The sequence below is a fragment of the Strongylocentrotus purpuratus genome, unplaced genomic scaffold (assembly GCF_000002235.5).
Source record: "Strongylocentrotus purpuratus isolate Spur 01 unplaced genomic scaffold, Spur_5.0 spur5_scaffold_6, whole genome shotgun sequence".
Lineage (NCBI taxonomy): Eukaryota > Metazoa > Echinodermata > Echinoidea > Camarodonta > Strongylocentrotidae > Strongylocentrotus > Strongylocentrotus purpuratus.
In genome coordinates, this window is record NW_022145612.1 from 42,577,846 (window position 1) to 42,598,543 (window position 20,698).

The 20,698-nt window shown below is 37.4% G+C and overlaps 1 protein-coding gene across 1 annotated transcript in view; it reads left to right on the forward strand.

Annotated features, from left to right (window-relative positions):
- The window catches only part of LOC752605, a 43,614-nt gene that overhangs the window by 9,007 nt on the left and 13,909 nt on the right, over nt 1-20,698 (forward strand). The window contains exons 2-9 of the mRNA XM_031000012.1: nt 1-705; nt 2,928-3,004; nt 11,955-12,077; nt 13,905-14,059; nt 16,154-16,277; nt 18,466-18,702; nt 19,165-19,431; nt 19,981-20,172. The exon at nt 1-705 is cut by the window's left edge and continues 370 nt beyond it. Of these exons, the coding sequence (XP_030855872.1) occupies nt 1-705; nt 2,928-3,004; nt 11,955-12,077; nt 13,905-14,059; nt 16,154-16,277; nt 18,466-18,702; nt 19,165-19,431; nt 19,981-20,172 (1,880 nt within the window). The remainder of the gene's footprint in view (nt 706-2,927; nt 3,005-11,954; nt 12,078-13,904; nt 14,060-16,153; nt 16,278-18,465; nt 18,703-19,164; nt 19,432-19,980; nt 20,173-20,698) is intronic.

Consider the following 20,698-nt stretch of genomic DNA (forward strand, 5'->3'; position numbering starts at 1 on the left):
TTGTACGCTTCACACGCCTCACCGATAATGGACTTCGAAGTTTAAGCAAACAATATAGTGATAGTTTGAACAATGTGGATTTCAGCGCCTGTGAAGGCATAAGCGATGATGGACTTTACGCCTTGGCAGGTACTTGCACCAAACTGAAGCATATTGCCCTCAACAGGACTAGTATTTCGGATAAAGGGCTTGCCTATCTGGCGGAGAAGCGACGAGATCTCCTGGCATTGGAAGTAGGTAACTGCATTCGGGTGACAGACGCTGGGATCCGAAGCCTCGCTCGCTTCTGTCACTCGCTTGAATCTATCAGCGTCGAGCACTGCATCCAGATCACCGACGAGGCCTTGAAGGCGCTGTCGGAAGGTTGCTTCCAACTCGAACGGCTCAACTTCAGTCAGACTGGTCTGACATGCGTGCCCAGTACTATCCTCAGCCTCGGCAGACTCAAGAACTTCCAGGTCCATATGTGCAAAGAGCTGAGCTCACCTCCACAAGAGATCATCGAACGGGAAGTCGATGGCTTGGTGGAATACTTCTGTGAGAGGAGCCTTGGCTTCAGGCTTCGGTTGATGGTGTTTGGACCTAGTGGCGGCGGGAAGACCAGCTTTGTCAAATCCATCTGCTCAGGGGTAGCTGAGAAAGCAGGCGCACCTACTGATGGACTGGACGTGACATGCTGGTGGCCTTTCAGGGGAACTAAGAACGGTAGGTTAACTCAAATATTATATGTGTAACTTGGAATAATATATATTGATTTTATTTACTTAAACATGAACAAATGCATGGTCTACTCCTCAGACTATAAGTCAACTTGATAACGATAAACAAATAAGTTTATCAAATAAAATTTAAATGATTATTTGCTCAACGTTTATGCTCCTACCATAAATATGTTATGAAAGTCACTATGAAGCAACGATGATAAAAAAAAGTCTTTGAGGGAGCAAGCAATGTAAACTTAAAACAAAAGTACATAACAAAAGAGATCGTTAACACAATCAATCTTCAATACCTATCGGACATCGATAAGTTTAAAAAATCACATTAAATTGACAAATGCATCTCCAAAGATTATAATCTGGAGTGGTTATAATTATTATTTTGCAACATACTTATCTGGCCATCAATGTAACGTTTACTCACGAAAATTCAGCGGTTTTGTGAGATTCCGAAATCAAATGTAATTTTCTATTTACTTAAAAATAACAGGGGGAGGTATTGCAATCAACTCTTGAATGATTGAGTGCTTTGTTTGTCCGCTTGTGTGTACAGTGTGTAATGGTTTATCGTGCGTAGATATGAAATCACCGTTTTTTAGGAATGTTGAGATATAGCTCAGCGAAATGCTACTCATGGCTCATTTCAGACGCCAGATAACAATGAAATACGGGAGATAGACGCTTGCTTTAAGTGTGACTCATAAGGAGGTTTATTCTATTCAATATCGGTTTCATTGTGGAGTATTTTTCTCGGCTCTCTTGCAGCAGTATATGCCGAGTCCTCTTCATGATAGTCTCGAATGAATACATTCACACAAAAAAGAGGCTAAAGGTAAACTCGGGAAAGGAATAAACGCAACGAGTAAGAAGTTGAAAAAGAAGGAGGAAAAGGAGGAAAAGAAGAAGAAGAATAAGACGAAGAAGGAAGAGGAGGAGGAAGAGAGGAAGAAGAAGAAGAATAAGGAAAAGAGGAAGAGAAGAAGAAAAAAAAGAGGGGAAAAACGAGGAGGAAGAACTGGTAATGAAAGTGGTAGAATTATTTTATAGCGGTAATAACCTCTCTATGCCTATATTGCTGCTTTGATGAACCCAGAATGGTTTATTAGGATACGGGTCAAATCTTTTTTTCTCTTCAGAATCATTCTCATTATTCGTCCTCAAGTTTCAAGGAGCGCTATTTACCTGTCGGAATATCTCAACTAAGAACAGAAAATTACGATTCAATGCTGTATTTGATAACTTCTAAGATCTATATATTATATGTTCAATTACCCCTAACCCGCTGAATAAAGTGGAATTTGAACCAAGAGGAAGACCATTCATAGCAAAGCAACAGCACCTTTTTGCAACATTCCTGTGTAGTTTGTTTCGTAGTCTGCAAGCAAAATGACTTGCAAAAATATTGAGTTGGTCTTGATTCGTAGGGAAATTTTTCATGTGAAACCTAAAGTAATAAAGTTGAGGAACAAACTTCCCGTGTACTCATGTCTTGGCATGCTATCTCATGTAAACAAGTTACGAGGCAATGCGAAAAAAGCAGTACATCTCTCACAAGATTTAATTAAGAAATACAGAAAAGGACAATTTGTGCCATACGTGACGTTAGATTGTCTGGAGCAGGGGAAATGTCTTGGATGAAAATAGATGCCGCTTTGAAATTTTTTATTTCAATTGAGCATTTCAAAACGCATGAGGTGTCTGGACATGAAGAAAATGTGTCTGTTATGTCGAATCAAAGAGATCATGATAGACGGTTGACAAAAAGTCATATCCCAGTTCATGAGGGAGAGGAAATAAATTTAGGAGTGATCACGTTGGAATGCTCTGGGTGATAATTTAACTAAAAGTAACACTTTTGAATATAATATAGACCTAAGCTCAAGCATTATATAGATCTCTGGTTATAGGATTGAATTTTGAAACTAACTAAATATATATAATGATTGATCGTGTAGCAAATGAGAACAAGTGTATATTTTAAGGTTTGGAACGCTCTAAATCGTATCAAATGACATAATCACTCGGCCTTGCCCAATGTCTCGATGAAGAAAATAACATTCACATAAACTGACATGGGCATTCGTCCAAGGGATAACTCGTTTTTACTTTCTTACCTATTATGAGCTTCGAACATAATTTTTTTATTTTTTTCTCTATGTGTGTGTAAATACATGTATTTTTTAAATTTGATCTAAATATCAAATGCAGATTCCTTGTTTAACCACAAACTGACGGCTGGTGAGAGAAGTCTAGCAGTGGAAATCTGGGATCTGTCTGGACGACCGGTAAGACTTAATTATCATCTTTCTCCTCTATTTTACGACTTTGAACTTCTTTATGAGCGTACTTCCCAATGTTCTTCAAAGCATGGAGGGTCCGTGCTCAAAGTAACCAATTTTAATGTAAAACACGATTGCAGGAAGAAGAAAAAAATAATGAAATAAATAATAATAAAATCAGGGGCAATTTCAATAATCCTTTGTATGTCCCATAGAAATTATGTTGGGATTACGTAATAAGACATTGCACATTTCAAAAGATGACGGACTTGGCTAATGAAATTGCCCAGGGTAATTACTATCTTGTTACAGGAGGAAAAAAGAAGAACCTTTAGTTGCACGATTCAGTTCTCAAATATATAGTTTGACAATCATTTAAAAGTTGTTACTATCATATTCTCTTGTATTTCTGAATGTTTTAACGTTTAAGCATTTAAAGGGATGGTCCACCCTGATAATGACCTGGTAATCCTGGTGTTAATAAAGCTAGTGAGAATAAGAGAAACAAAGCAGCGAACGTTTGAGCAATATCCGATTAAAAGTAGGAAAGTTGTGAATGTTTAAAGGCCCACTGCACTACTTGTAGCTACTTGCGCCCTCTATATAACAAACAATGCCTAATCGGTGACCATTGGTCCCCCATGATCCTCTTTTTCTTATGTTAACTGAGAGCTGAGTTGATGAGATAACCACCTGTCCAATGACCTTGCAGGGCGCTCTAATCCCTCCTGTAAACTATGGCAGATAAGCTTTAAGTTGTCATCAGTGAAACACAAATTTATAATGGGAAGTGTTTTTAGAAAAAGAATTGATTAAAATATAATACCACTATTTTAATTTGTGCTGGCAGGCCCAAACATGTTTATGTCAATGATTTCGACAGTTAAAAAAGTACTTTGATGAAGTAATATATATGAATAACGGGTTCAAGAGCATTTTTCATTTTGAAATGGTACAGCTTTTCATCATCCTGAAAGGTCGTTAACACTAAATTTATTACGAAGGTTTTATGGTTTTGCTTAATGGCATTAGCGATCCTAGCAACAAAATCCCCAGAAGGCTACGACTAAACCTTATGTTATCGAATCCCTTTTATTGGGATTGTTGCGGTAAGAGAGATGAATGTTTAGAATATTCATCACTCTCTCTCTCTCTCTCTCTCTCTCTCTCTCTCTCTCTCTCTCTCTAATAAATAGTACGAGCACACTGCTATCAGATGAAATTGAACAATAAATATTATTCACGTGCCTCTTTACATTTCTAGGAACAGTATTTCCCTGGTTTTAAAGGCCTACAATGTTGTTTTGATTCAATAGCAGATTGTCACTCATTTTGTTGTGAAAACCAGTATTTCCATAGCTATAACTTGGTCTTCTTTATCGATGCAAACATATGGTTTACATTGTTTTCTATTATCACAAAAGAAATACACTGACTCTGCCTTATGCATGCGTTCTTCTTGTTTCTCAGAAATCACGTTCTCCTTGTATAGTCCGTTTTAATACAATTCGTTTTGAATAACTCTTCTACTACAGCAAATCAATTGTTTTTATATAATGGAAACGCCGTCTACTATTTTCATCTTTTACAGCGCGTGAATCTGTCGAAAGTAATTTACTATCTCAATTCTGTTGACACTGTAAGCTGAAAACAAAACCCTAATAGACTGGAGATGTGTAGAATCGCCTGCCGTTGGTTATAGGAAATATATTAGTTTTGCAAGAATAAACATGGATGACGTCATGCGAGACGATGCGATCGATTATTCACTACAACGGAGAATGTAGAATGTATAGTGTCAACAAAGGTGTGGTGATATGGCGATATGTAAAAGCATTCATATAATATTATATGGCGATATGGCGTTGCATTTAAGAATGGCGATATGTAAAAGCGTTCATTATCATATAAAGATATTTGTAGCCATCTATTTGAGAAAAAAATGGATGTGAACCTTTTTCCATAGCACTAATTTTAGCATATATCGCAAATATGAATTTGTGGTTTCATAAACGATGCTTGCATAGTATCCGGTAAACAACAATAATAATAGTTGTAATTACTTAATTTATTATAATTATAGCGCAGCTACTATAATCCACTGTGCTGGATGTATAAACAAGATGTATAATTACCAACGAAATGCATCGTTTATTTATAAATGCGGTATTGGTTGTTAAGTCGATACTTAATAAAGCCGACCATTCTTCTGAATCTCTCTCCATTCTATTTTATTTATAAATTATTTTTTTTCCTTTTTCGTTAATTTTGATTAGTTTTTTTTTATTTGATTCGTCAGGTACCGTACATAATGTATCCTGCTAAGAGTAAAATGTGGCTTTACCTAGAATTTATTTTTGTACTAATACCGTACCATAGAGCAGTATTTCCAATCACTTTTGTAAACCAACAGCCATGACTTTCGGCTTGTAAGTATTATTAGTGGATGAGGGCAAAAATACGCCATTTCATCCATGTGGCGTGTTTCCATTTAATTGCCCCTCTCATTACATGATAATAGGGATGATATGGCTTTCATTACAATGGCCATTATGCTATTTAGAGAGCTTGATAGAGATGTACATGGTTTCTAATATTCCCTAGCGGTACTCATTAACACAAATATGTATCCTTAAAGTTAGAAACTGATTTTAGCAGGAATTTTGAATACCACTGGAATGGTTTATTGGCCTATCTTTTGAAGATTTGGGTATAAAACTAAAATTCGAATACCCTGCGTATTAAGTTCTTACGTTTGGCAATATTTCTCAAGGAATGAAGCTAGGTCGACATGCCCCTGCTTTCCTTCCCAACCATCTTCAAAAGATAATTAACACACATCCTCTTTTGAAACATGGGAGGTAAATAAACATGCTACAAAAGCTGTCATGATGATGTAGGAAATCAAATCGTGTTTCATGTTTCTCCCTTTGAAGCTTCTTTCCCTGAATCAAATGTTAACGTCGTCTGCCTCTTTTTATTTACTCAGACAGTCATCTTCGAAGCTAAAGCGAAATATTCATTCAAAATATCTGGAACATCAAGATGAAGACAAACGACGAATGAACAAAAAAATGTTTAGGTATTCAAGGCATTTGCAAGGTACATGTGTTTTTAGTATCGAAACGCACTCAGCAAACAGAAACAGAAAAGAGGCAATCGTGTCTTTGTATTTAAAGGGAAAGTATAATCTGTATTAAAGGATAATCTGTTCTCCCTAAACACATCCTTGAGTGCAATTTCCCAACCACTTAAAAATAAATTGATGTACACTTATCTACTTTCATGTTTTATCATTAAAAAGCTGGTGCACTTATAAAACATTTCAATGAAATCGTAAGGTTGAAGCCTTCATCGTTTCTCATTAAAAAATGGAGCTCTGTAAATACAATGATCACAAATTGAAACGTCTAATGGTAAATTAGGTTTTTAGTGTTTTTACCTATTCTCCTGTAAAATCATAGAAAACAAATTATAGCAGCTTAGTGACGTGCGCATAATTTTGAATGCCATAAATAAAAAACCTCTGTCATAAAAATGACGTGAGTCGAGTGAAGTACACGGGATTAGATTGGGGGAGTGAAGAAGAGTTAGTAAGAAAGAAAGAGAGAAAAGGAGAGGGAGAGAGAGAGAGAGAGTACTAGCGGAAGTACTGTATGTGTGTGTGTCCATATATATATACTTCCGTCAAGAACTTATAGGGTTGAGTACATCGATATTATTTGTAATTCTGCGTAGTTTTCCACTTTTTTCCTTTTGATTTTTATAACATGCAGGTGTTTTTAGTATGATTCCATCAATAACAACCAATAATATTCTTTGAAGAGCTCAGTCTTGGAAAAAAAAAAGATGGGGTCTTATTCATAGACATCCTTTCCAACATATGTTTCTGATTTGCTTTATTATACCTGTTTTGTTGACTCCTGATTATTATAATTTGTGTTTGTGTGCTTTGAATTCTTGTTCGGTTGATAATGCCATCTTGTTTATTATGTTTTTTTCCCCCAAAATTATAAGTATTTTGAATGCAAATAATGACTGAATTGAACTGCGATGAAAACCGGAGATCTATACAAACCGATGAGGGCAAATTGATCATTGACGCTTCGTGTGCAGCCATGCAGCCCCTGCATGCTGCACACACGACGTCATTTTTTAACGTAGGACTGCGTCAAGATACTAGAGCGGTACAAGCACAAGTCTGCGCATCATGTGATATTCACACGGTGCGCCAAAATGAATGCAACACGAACAGTATAAAACTGCTCTGAATTACTCATTGGCATGGGCCGAGTGCCTTCATGAGCTAGATTAGCGCACGCAATGACGCATGGAAATGACGTTTCGAGTGCAACGGGTATTTCAAACAAAATGTTTACTGTGAAATTAATTTGGAATGAATTCTTTAGATCATGGTCACGTCTTACAAAGAGTTGCAATTGATCCAAATCAATCGTAAGTCCTCCAATCAATCGCAAGTATGCAGTCTCCTATCTCTTAGGTACATAGTTGCGATTGATGAAGAAATGCGAATAATCGCAACTCATTTGCTATTGATATCAGTCGCAACTATGTACATAAGAGAGAGGAGACTGATAACTTCTCATTTGACTTTGATTGGAGGACGTGCAATGGATTCGGATCAATCGCAACTCTGTCATAAGACGAGGCCCTGAAGTTATCAAATACCACAGAGTAAAGCACAAAATATGTGGACGGCATCCCCTCCTACCATCAAGACCGTTGCCATGACAATGATATGGGCCAAGTTCTCCTTCGCTTCATTTCCTTACAAACAGACTGGGCGCCGTGGCTGATGTAATGCCGTTCAGTGTGAAGTTACCGACCGCTAGGCAAAGTTGAGAAGAAGATTAGAGACCGTCTGCATTCTTCTACTCAAATTTCGAGACGCTGACATCTTCATGATGTTGGGATCTTGTGCATTGGGGGTATTCCCATCATGTAGAGATACCACGTAGCTGGAGAGAGGGGAATCCATTTTGGGGGGTGAAATTGAAGTATTGGCACAGGCAACGTATAATTGAATGTGGACCAAATAGAAGAGATATTTCCCGCTCAGTTTAAAAGATTATGCAGCCGAATAAGTCATTTTCACCTTGCAAAAGATGAAAGATGAAACACTAAACGTAGAAAATCAGAGAAAATTATGAAAAACCAAGGAACACTAGAAATTGATATTATTGTAATGACATGAAAATGGTTGTCTATTGGAGACAAATGAAAAATATCCTCAGGTTTATAAAAACTATCCCAAGAATTAATTCATATCGCTTAGTTCTAAAATACTGATACGATAGCATATACGTTCCATTGGATGCGAGTAAAATATATGTTTATGATGATAGATGATTACTTCCTAATCTTTTCACCCAAAACATGTTAGATCTGCTTCTGACCAACTTACTTTAAAGTTTCACAATAATTTTCATTTTTGCCAGCGTTAAAGCAAATTTATTACATGAGTATACAAATGTTAATGTAAAAAAAATAAGAATTAAAGAAGTAAGAAATGTGTGAACAAAAGAAATTATTACAAATCATTCCAAGAATAATTCCATTATAAAGAAAAAAAGAAGAAGATATTAGAGATTAAGTCGACTGATAAAGTAAAAAATAAATTGAGACACTTTTGCGTCACTTTAGGATACTTATACCGGAATTAAATCTCGATGAATTAGAAAACTAACTATTTATATGATTTCAAACATGGCATTCATTTACAAATAAATTATACGTCGCCGGACTGTCGATCACAAGGTCGGCGGTTCGAGTCCCGCCGCCGCACTAATGTCCTTTGGCAAGACATTGATCTACATTTGCCACACTCCACCCAGGTGAAGTAAATGGGTACCTATATAGGAATTTATTCCTTAAAATATAGAGCGCCGTATGGCAGCCGTGCTAAAGCCAGGGTAATAATCGGGAGCGCCCGGAGGGTCAAATCTGACTGACATGAGCGCTATACAAGAACCAACTATTATTATTATTATTATTATTATTATTATTATGTAGCAATTTAGTGTACATTTACCATTTGTGAGATATCACAATACCTTTACATGCCCATGTATGGAATTTGCCCAATATAGCAGTAATTTATTCATACAGACACGAATGTGTCTCGAAGCTAGAGCTGGGTATTATAATCATCTCAGAGTCATTTGGGACCATTCACTCATACGTGTGCTCTTTTAATCAAGAAAACAACACCGTTTCCTTGCCAATATTTGCTACATCTCTATTTGCTTTCTCTGTTATCACCACATTTCAGAGTTGATATATAGAAGTCGATGGAAGATCACGGCGTTTTGTGGCATTCAGGCTCACCGAGCAACCGCCTGCTCAGTCGTCGCATATTTACTCCCCTGCCGACTTCAGTTTGCTTTAAAATTTGGTCGATAAATAAAAGAGAGAAGCGGATATACTCGATAGGCAGGTCTAATTAAACCGTATAGTTGTCAAGCCATGTTCGCAACTGAGTGCAATTTCTCGAATTTCCGAGGTCATGTCACACTCATGATGAGGCATGGCATCATCACCATGATTTACAGTCATTAGTACGCCTGGAAATTGTATGCGTTTTCTCTCTTAAAAGCCAGTCTGTTTCTCCTTTTCCAGTTCATGGCTGCCGCACAAGTGGCATCGCCTTTTGTAATTGTGTATTGATTATTTGTATATTTGAAGAATTCTCAATAACTCACTTTGCAGTTGCTTTTCATTTCAAAACGGTTTATTGAGTATATATTAAATTCATGCAGTTCCAATGATAACATTGTAACCTACTGCGATAAGTATATTTGTATTGTATGTGTGTGTGTAAGAAAGAATAAAAATTGTCGATTTCACTTTAATAAATAAATGTTTTTGTTGCATTTGAAGGTTAATTTTGATTGTATCATTAACTACGCTAATCAAGTACAGGCATTAGGTACTTATTCAAGTAAGAGAACAAAATTTATGAAGTTTGTCTCCATTGCAGTAACTCTTTGTATGATTTCACACTTACATATCGCGTCAAATACCTTACCAGTTATCGACGCAGTCTTGCGTTACGGAATGACGCTTCAGTTGCAACTTGCATTGAATTCACTTTCACCAGCGTTGGTCATCAGTAAACAAAATGCATTATGCGAAATCATAAATACGGATATATTGGATTTCACAGAGCCTGATGATTATTTAGTGTTTTTTAACATTTAACACGTAAATTTGAGGTTAAAGATAAAGTTGAGTTCTGGTCATGCGATTGCATTATGAAAGAAACGGTGTGGAATTGATCAGAAAAAGTTGATCATGGTACTGCAAGGTTCTGGAGTCATCAAAATGATAAGAAATTTGGTCCAATCTTGGTAAAGTACTGTACACGGATAGATGTATATGGGACTACACAAACATGTGGCATAAAAATCGGGCCTCATTTTTAAGCTGTTACCTGTCATATTTAGAATATGAAAACATTTGAAGTGCCACGCTTTTTAGGGAATTTTTTTTTCTCTGATGTTCTTCCACACTTGCATAATAACAACGATAACGCTCACACATTATTTGTCACCTCTTCTCAGAACTCAACCTTCTCTTTAAATACACATGGTCACCCAAAAAGGCTACCGGCATACAACACTTTGTTATTGAAATACATTTTTGGCTACCATTCAATTTTCTAATAACTAGAATATGAGTCAAGAATGTTATGAATCAATTTGCAGTATCTACTGTAGAGTTGCGTATAGGTATACGACCTTTCAGTTAAAGATACACAATGATCGACGTGATGTGACGACTTCATCATCTCCGTATCATCCGAACTGATCATTCAAACTGAGATATTAAAAGCAAAGAAGGTATAGGGAGGCAGGCGGAGCAACGGAAGTATAAAATGGATTTGCCCTTTTCGAGAACTGGACAAAGGAAACAAAACAACGAGATGGGGAGAGGGAGGAATAGAGACGGGAGAGCTAGAGGTAGAACTAGAAAGAAAAAGGAATTGCATTCATAGAGAGAGAGAGAGAGAGAGAGACAGAGAGAGAAAGGGAGGGAGAGAGAAAGAGAAAAAAAGAGAAAGATAGGGGGAGAGAGGTAGAACTAGAAAGAAAAAGGAATTGCAATTATAGAGAGGCGAGGAAAGAGAACGGGAGAGAGAGAGAAAGGGGGAGAGAGGTAGAACTAGAAAGAAAAGGGAATTGCAATCATAGAGAGGCTAGAAAAGAGAAAGGGGTAGTGAGAGAAAGAGAGAGAGAGAGAGAGAGAGAGAAGAGAGAGAGAGAGAGAGAGAGAGAGAGAGAGAGAGAGAGAGAGAGAGAAAGAGGGGAATACGGGGATCTCTTATTATTGCTCACGGTATCATAGAGCCTACGTGACTGTATGATGATATTCATAATAATGTGCGGAACTTTTCAATAAGGTTTCAGAAATCTGGGAGAAAACATCGAAAATCATACGACATCATTCAGGCACATGCGCAAATATTCAAACAACATTGTTGAGTACAGGCACGTTGTGTTCGTTTTGAATGACCCGTTCACATAAATCACTTGAAAAATAGAAAAGAAAAAGAGACACCTAAAGCGACAAAAACAAATTCATTCTACGTATAAATGCATTTATTTAGCTGCACGCTATAAAGGCCCTTACTCAGGGGCGGATCCAGCTGGCCGCAAGGGAGAGGACCAAATAGGGTGCCCAATTCGTGAGAAAATGTTTAGCGCGGCGAGTCAGTCAGCCGGCGAAAAAGCGTGGGGGTGGGGGGGGGGGGGGGGAGGAGTTAGGAGCACCATTTTCCCCCTCCGAATTAATGAGAAAATATTTAGCGCCGAACCAACACCCCCTCCCTTGCGCCAGGGGGAGGGGGCTTGTCTTCTTTTTTAATGTAATAAATGGTGAAATTTACATGTGTGAACGGAGCCTAAATCTGCTCAGCTGTTATTCCTTTGTTCAGGTATGTCAGCGATGTCTCCACATGTTCATTACTCCTGCTACTCTACCCGTCATCGTCTTTAACTTGGCCGACTCTGAGAGCTGTGATGCTGTTGTCCAGTATGCTGACTTCATACACAGCAGGGTGAGTTATAATTATATCCGATTTGCCTCACTTAACCAAAACACTGACAAACAAATGAACAACCCCCCCCCCACAAACAAACAAATGAAACGAGACAAACAAAATAATCCCTAACATAATATTTAGGAGCGGAGCAAATATAACAAAGAGATAACCGAATGGTGATCTGTTTAGACTATGATAAACAAATCAAATACTTTAATTAAATAATTAAACCCTCATGTTAAAGAAAAACTTTGTTGGACAAAATTTAATACAGCAACAAAATTACATGTGAATGTAATTCTGTGTATTACAGACAAATTTCTAATATCCCTCTGCTGTACTATTAAAATCGATAAAAACTTGCAACGCTTGTCTATGAATGCGTACCATGCAGAAAGATTTTTTCTCCTTTCAAGTGGGGTGTTTGTGTTTGAGAGTGACTTCATGAAGTGGAGATCTCGTGGGAGATTTGGCATTAAAAACTCAGGTCTCCAGCAAAAAACAACCCTCCAGTTTCAATGTAGAATGACCGACTCTCTTGAGGAGATTTTGAAGTAGATGTGAGGGGATAGGTGAACAAAAATGAATTATATGAGAATGGAATTAAATGGAAATACCTATTGAAACTTGGGGGAAATAAATAACGGAAAGTGTATGAATTAAATGTAAATATGGGAAACTATCAAAGTCCTCCTTGTGCCCAGATAATCACATGCTGTATGTTTTTGTCCTCTTCCTTATTTGTTCAGACTCCCTAGCCCCGAATTCGGATTCGCATTTACTTGATTCGTAGCCCCATATTAAACATGCCCCAAAGATCGGGGCGTCATTCTCCCCAATAATGCCGTAACGTAATATGGCTAACCAATTGCCGTGAAGAAGAATTTTTCCGCTACTCGTGTTGGAGACATGCGCTTGAAAATAAACGGGAGATAAATTATATGTTGAACGAATGTCGATTTTGACCCATTTCTAGTATTTTGAAAGAGACTTGCATCAACTGGTATTTGATTGAGCGTATACCGCACATCCTCTATATAGATTTTTCGTTTACCGCATGAATTGACGTTATCAAAATATGGAGGGCGCTTAGAACAAACAATCTCGTTTTGTTCTTTTGACGACAGCTCTTTCTGACTTAAAACGACCTTTTACGTTAGGTTTAACAAGGCATATAACTTTGACAGGATGGCGTTTACCGTGAGCCACTTCCAGGAAAAGTTACTCATCCTATATAAATCAAGCGACATTTTGTCGTGATTAATTTGAAGGATATGCCTACGTTTTATCTCTAGTATTTAAAGTATCAAGCATTAATTTGTAACTTTAGTTATTTAGAATTATGATTAAGTACTAGGTTGTGCTAATTTTGGGGTTTATAAAAGCAATGGAATAGTGCATCTTTTGCTATATGTTATGGAGATGTAATGATAATTGGTCTAAAAAGCACGATCAGTCGTTGAAACCGCACAATAATAATGTGTGCGTGCTTGTTACGAGGGTGTGGGGGGGGGGTGCGCGCGTTGTGGTGGGTGATGCTTTTAGGCGGAAAGAAAGAGAGAGGGATAGAGTTTCGAGGTAGGAAGTGAAGGAAAGGTCTTTGTAGGTGTGTGTGCCTGTGTCACGCTGTGCGTGTGTATATGCGTCGATAGCTTCACCGTTAGTTTGTGTCTACGTGTAGATGAAAAAGTAGAATATTATCACATAAATTATTGTGAGACCTTCAACACCTAATTTTATGTTTGATAATTATCATGCCAGCATGGGCGATGGCCTCTTGGAAGTACTCACACATCACCAGTGATTATCTTTCATCGATGATATCATTCTTTCTGTTCGCAGGTTCCAGGCGGGAACTTCGTCCTAGTAGGAACCCATTCTGACGAATTGTATGCCGAGGACAAGCGAAGTGGACAATCGAGAAGAGTTCTAGGGGCCCTTACCACCAGGACTGCACAGTACACAAAGGTCTTCAAAGAAGAGATCGCAAACATAGAGTAAGGAATATCTAGGTATTAATTTATCTGTTATCTTTGTTCTTTGTCTGGTAAAAGATATTATAAGAATGAAGGAAGAATCGGCAACTCTAGGTTGATTTTGTTTAAAAAGTTGTTGCAATTGTGTTTTGTTTTCCCTATTCATCCCCTCATAAGTGTTGATTTGTCGGGTTTCACTCCCATTCCGATCGTTTGCTTGCAACATATCGATCCATCCCGCACCCATATGATACACAAATACGAATGGTAATTTCATACCTAAACCATTGTATACTAAACAGCTGGCATAAATCGTGTAGGTGATGTCTTTGTTGTAGGAGAAATATACATAAAAACTTGGGGTGGGATGAGGATTATAATAATTAATCCATATAATTACAATAACACCATTCCTAGAGGGGGATAGAGAGAATGGAAGACAGGTAGAGACAGGGAAACATTCGGACAGAGGGAGAGGGAGAGAAAAAAAGGAAGAAACGAAAAAGGGGGTGGCAGAGGGAGGAAGAGTAGGAGAGACCGAAATATGGAGGGCTCATAAATGAGAAAAGACCGATTGCCAACTAATATCATGAACATAGAGGAGATAGAAAGAGAGAAAGAGAGAGAGAGAGAGAGAGAGAGAGAGGGGGAGAGAGAGAAAATGGGAGCGAGAAACGTAATAGTACCCTATAGTTTTGTGGCGGCGTACTGTCTGCATTTTCTCAATATTTATGGAAAAAGAAAACACTTTCATTAAGCAAACATTGCAAAATATATATGTCACTAGAGACAGGAAGATAAACAGTCCATCATTTATCAGTGACGGCTGTATATATTCCACGTTGCCATCAATAATTGTTTATGTCGCAATTAACAAGTCGGTGGCAGGGGTGCATCGAATTGAACGGGATTGGGAGGGTGTTTTTAATCAATGTTATATGTAAAACTTTGACTCATTTAGTTGTCCAGAGTCTTGATTTGTGAGAAATGAAAGCCAAAAGCAGTATATCACATGATGTAACTTCATTACTTTATGTTTGATTTTTAAAGAATGGCGGTTAAATATATTTTGGGCCTATCGAATTTTAGAATGCAAATATTTGTAAACTAAAGGATTTATATTGGCTTTTGCATCTTATGCATTCAAATGCACAGAGGATTAATGAACTAAAAAAAAAAAAGCAGCTTTAAAATGCAGTTTAAATGAGTGGTGTATGCAGAGAGAGGATTAGCAATACGGACGAGGGTAACCATAGCAACAAAAATATGCATAGAGCGATCAACAAGATAGCGGTGAGGTATCATCCTGGACGTGGATGATACTCAAGGAAGAAGATAAGGATGAATAAATTATATTTGAGGTTCATTATCCCACCAGTTTCTCAAACCTCGCGGAAATTTTAGGGAGATTTACGGGAGGATGGACATTTCTTAATACCTTTACAGAAACTCACCCTCAAACGACCACATATATTACCCTAGGGAAAGCAAGGCAGATCAGTCATATTATACAGCTTATTGCAATGCTGCAAGGATGCATCATTTTTTTTCTTTTGGTTTGGTCGACATAATGCTATGGCGACGATTGCTTCCACCGTTAATCACCCTACACTAACCGAAGTCTCAACTTCAACCTTGGGACAAACGGTATATTACTTCAACCCTAACCCTGATCCTTACCATACCCTAACCTAAAAGCCAACTTACACCCGACCCTAAATATAAAATTGACGAAATTAAAACCCCGGAGCAAATATCGACAGAGTGAATATCGGATGACTGGTTCTAGGACACAAACTCCGGCGAAAGTTGCACCGTGGTCAATATCCTACATTAGCTAACCAAATTTACAGCTTTAATAGTATATAGGATCCAAATTCGTGAATGATAAATCTCGATAATCTTAGTTTTCTTGCAGTCATGCAGAATTGATTCTCATTTTGTCCATTTTTTGTTAAAGAATGTACAATGATTGTGTGAAACATTACCCTGAATTGGTCAGAAGTGCAACTGCCCCCAATCTTTTCATCTCTTTACCTTATTTTGGATAGTGTAACATTAATTGAAACCGTATGTATGAATTACGTTAATGGGAATGAAATATTTACTTTCTAGGAAACTGTCGGGTAAGAAGAGCCAGCAGCATTGTAAGGATCGCATCCAGCATCTGAAGAAGAGGCTGGAGGGGCTACCCAAAGGTCCTCCACAGCTAATCACTGTCAGTACCCTCACTTCCAAGGTATGATACAACTTTTTAAAGACGCAATTATTATTTTAAGACTACTAAACTCCTTGGCAGATCTTTCATTTCTTAATATCTTTTCAGACGAAGTTATTATTTTAAGACTACTAACATCCTTGCCAGATCTTTCATTTCTTAATATCTTATGATTAAGAGTTATTGATTTATATATATTGACTAAAAGATTGCAAATTTATTTCACATGCTAGCGTTTGATAATATAAAATGTAGAACATGTTCTCTCTTTCACATCCAACACAAAGAAATTATCTTAAATGCGACTTGATGAATAAAAAGGTACTACATGCTTTATGAAGAGTTTTCTTTGATATACTAGTAGTTTGTTTCCATGACAATTTCCGAGGTCTCCGTAATCATAATTGTCCCCTAAAGGTGGGAAAAAATTGAATTATCTCGAAAGCAAAAAGCGGAGCCGTGGCAAATTAATTAGTTGAAAGCAAAACATGATCAATGCAGGAAATAAACCTTGTTAAAATGTGTTACGTAATATTTTGGCATTGGATGAATTTTGATACATATAAAAAGCAACAAATGAATAAAATGCCCAAGGTATTCGGCCTTTTGCGAGACGTGTTTTTGTGTTAATCTCTCTGTTCTCATTATTCACCGCTACGACTTCGGTTGTAGGATCAAGTACCCCGGCCCCATGTCGTCATTGTGACGTAATTGTGACGTAATTGTGACGTAATTGAAAGCAAAACCATCCAAAGAAAATGAATGTCATCGTCAGTATTATATAATATTTTTCTCTCACGTATTTCCTTGTTAACAAGTAGGCAGACGAGCACATTCTCTGCCCCGGGCTTTCAATACTCCTACATCTATCATGATTATTACTGTGAATGTATTTTGATTAACGAACGCCTTAGCTCTTTGGTGGAATTTCCTAACATACAATTTTCACAGTGTTCTCAAATTTATACACGTTTGCCGAAGAAATGTCTTGTATCGTTGCATCCCAAACATCAGAGTGCAAAGTGCATGTATTCCGACTTGTTAGGTCGGGCAAGCCATACTGGTTTTTCTACCTAGCAAAAACTAATGTACTGTAATTTGCATTCTGATTATTGCGTTACAAGTGACAGCTGAATGAAACAGTTCGTGTTGAGGCACTTCTGTTGTAACATATGGTTACATTACGAATATGGCCTATTATTGCTAGGCCGGACAAACATTATGGCTTCCTCTACCTAATGACATGTGGTATATGCAGTGTACTGTATTCTGACTATAACAATCATTTTTAACATGTGAATGTAAAATCTGGAATAGTTTACCTTCTGCTTTTCAAAATGCTAAATCTATCGATGTTTTTAAACGTATGTACTTGGACAAATTTTTTAAACCTGTGTGATACAATGCCGATTCATTTACTGCTTTGACATGGCTTATTTCTCTCTCTCTCTCTCTCTTTCTCTCTCTATTTCTCTCTCTCTCTCTCTCTCTCTCTTTCTCTCTCTCCATTTCCCTCTCCCCTCTTTCTTTCTTTCCCTTTTTCCTCCTTTACTTTTTACCAGTTTTCTTATATCATTTCTCCTCTTCTTTTTGGGGGGTTATATTTTAATGCCTTTTATTAAAGTGATTTGATGTTTTTTTCGCTGTTAATTTCAATTATACATTGTCGTTTTTGTTTTTTGTTTTTGTGCTTTTTACAACTTTTAATGCGTATTATGCTTATATGTTAGTGTTATACTGTTCTTACCTTTGCTTGTGAGCTTTGGTGATTTTCATTATATATATTTCCGTCTACTACATTTTTATCCTGTTCAGGACCATGATGTAAAACAGATTTTGTATCTACAATGTATATCTGATTCTTGTTATCCTGAATAAATATATTTCAATAAAAAAAATAAAATAAACATCACGTCGCTAGCTAAACGTGTATCAAAACCATACAGAACATTCTGGAAATTGTCATAACGGGTTAATGAAATAGTTCGTCACGAGGAACTAAACAAAAAGAAGTCTATATTAAATTCAATAACATTCCAAAATTGGACTGTTTAGTTGCATTTTCCTCATACATTTGTCAACTTTTTGGCCCATCAATGATAACCTTCGAGGATAAGGCTGGGTAAAGGGCATGTTTAATAATAATCGTGAATGTAGGAACCTTTGCCATGATATTAATTTTTGTATATCAATGATACATGTGCTACAGGGCCTGGAGGAGGCTACGAAGGCGATCCTCAGTACGATCCTAGACAAGAAGAGCTTTCCACATCTTCGCTACGAAGTCAGACCAGAGACCACCAAGGTCTTCGAGGAGATCCTTACCCTCAGGAAGAAAAATGTCCTCCTGGTGCCAAAGCATGATCTCGACGCCATCTTCAAACAAAATGGCGTCCCTTCATCAACGGAAGGCATGAAAGACGATGTTCAGTTCCTGCAGGACGCGGTAAGCCATTTTGCTAACGAATTCTGCGTTAGATATTTCGGAAGTCAGGGATATGCATTTATTGAATTTCTATGGCTTAGTCATCCGCTTAGAGGACATTCAATTGAATTTTAAGTCAAGATGTCAAACTGATTAGCTAAACTTACGAAGAATACATTATACACTGTGTCTCAGGTATTTAGAGCTGCTCCAATCTAATTTACAACCATTGCAATCATCAAAAAGGGTAATTGATCAGAAACTGAACAGGGTATTCATATTTTGCTAACAAAATTTGGATATTGTTTGCTTTGTTAAGCAATATAATATCAACATTTCAAACTTTTTAACCCCTTGAGGAAAGTATTTTTGTTACAAAATTTACAAATTAATTGACAATGATTAGATGCGATTGCATATGATGTTAACAGGTAATGCATGTTGGAAATCAATCCTTTCATTCTCCATGATCTTCTATAAAAGGGTGCGATCTTCCCCTTCGCCTTCCCGACCGCCCGAGGATCAGCGTACAGCTCCGACATCATCTGTGTTGACCCTACATCGATGGCCCTCGCGTTACACGCAGTCCATCTGGATACCAGTACCAAAGATTTCCGCTTTGAGAGTAAGAGATTCTGGCCCAAGGCCGCTACCACCAAGAAACCAGCACCATCGGTTCTGGTCAAGGCGCTGGAAGAGGTTGCCACGCAAGGACGAGTTATAGAATGCATTCTTCCACTTCTTTGTCAGGTAACTTGACCCACCTCTCTGATGGCATTAGTATGAGGATGAATACCATTTATACAACCACCACTGTCCTCCTGACAAACACCCTATGTGCAATTATCCCTAACCCAAAATTTACACTGAAACATCCCCGGGCAACTACCGGTATCCCAAAGACAACTGACACCGGGCTATCAGCAGCCTAGATTTGTTAAAATTATATTCGAATAAGAATTTAATTGTAGATACTTAATATTATGTAAGTTGTCTTTTTAGCTTGGGAAAAGAACTGAACTTGTTTGATGGTAATTCTTTGCTCAGTCGCGTCTACCCTTATGTGAATGTTATCAGAGCCAGAGGGGTATTAACATCTTTGTTAAGATAATTTGTTAGTGCCCTTCCGGCTCCAATTAGACGACACATTCATACTCATTTTTTTGAACCTCATATATATATATACTTGCATGGTATGTGTGATTCATGAATTAAGTGAATGTTACTTCTCTCTAAGTTTATGAATGCCAAATCAAAGCGCATTGACAAGAAAATGCAACATCCCTTGCCTTCCCATAGTCTCTTCAGCTGGATGAATCTCAGGTTCTACATCTGATAGACCTCCTGACCAAGCTCGGTGTACTTCTCAAAGACACCAAGGAATCTTCTGATGATCAGTTCTCGTGTCTGGAGCTCCCTAGCTACAGATCCTTGTCTACTAAACTCATCTATCATCTCCCCTTGCTGGGATTCATGCCGCAGAACGGACCGGTAGGCATTCTTATAGCTAACAAGCTGTTTAAAGTAAAAGACCAGTTATGGTCATGCGGTTGCATTGTGAAAGAAACGTTGTGGAATCGATCAGAAAAGGTTGATCATCTAGCATATAAGTTTTAGTGTCAGGTCCAAATAGATATAATAATTTACCAAATACATCGATTAGTAGGCGGTTTCTAGGCAAAATTTGTATCATCACGTATTAGTCAAAACATATTCGTTCACATGATTGGTAATAAGAGCTTCCATTTCATTTGTTTGTTTGTTGTTGTTGTTGTTTTTTTTTTTTTGGGGGGGGGGGCATTTCCAAAACTGGTCTTTACCTTTAATAGGTGAGACATAACCTTTTGCGTCTTTGATAAACCTCATTAACGTTTTTTTTGTGAGACAATAATCATTATCGGTAGTTAAAAGTATAACCTTAAAAGTATAAGCACCCGAAATAAATATTTGTGATTCAGAATACTTTTTGCCAGATTTAGTACCTTTAGTATGTTAGAAGCTCGTGTTTCCTTATATT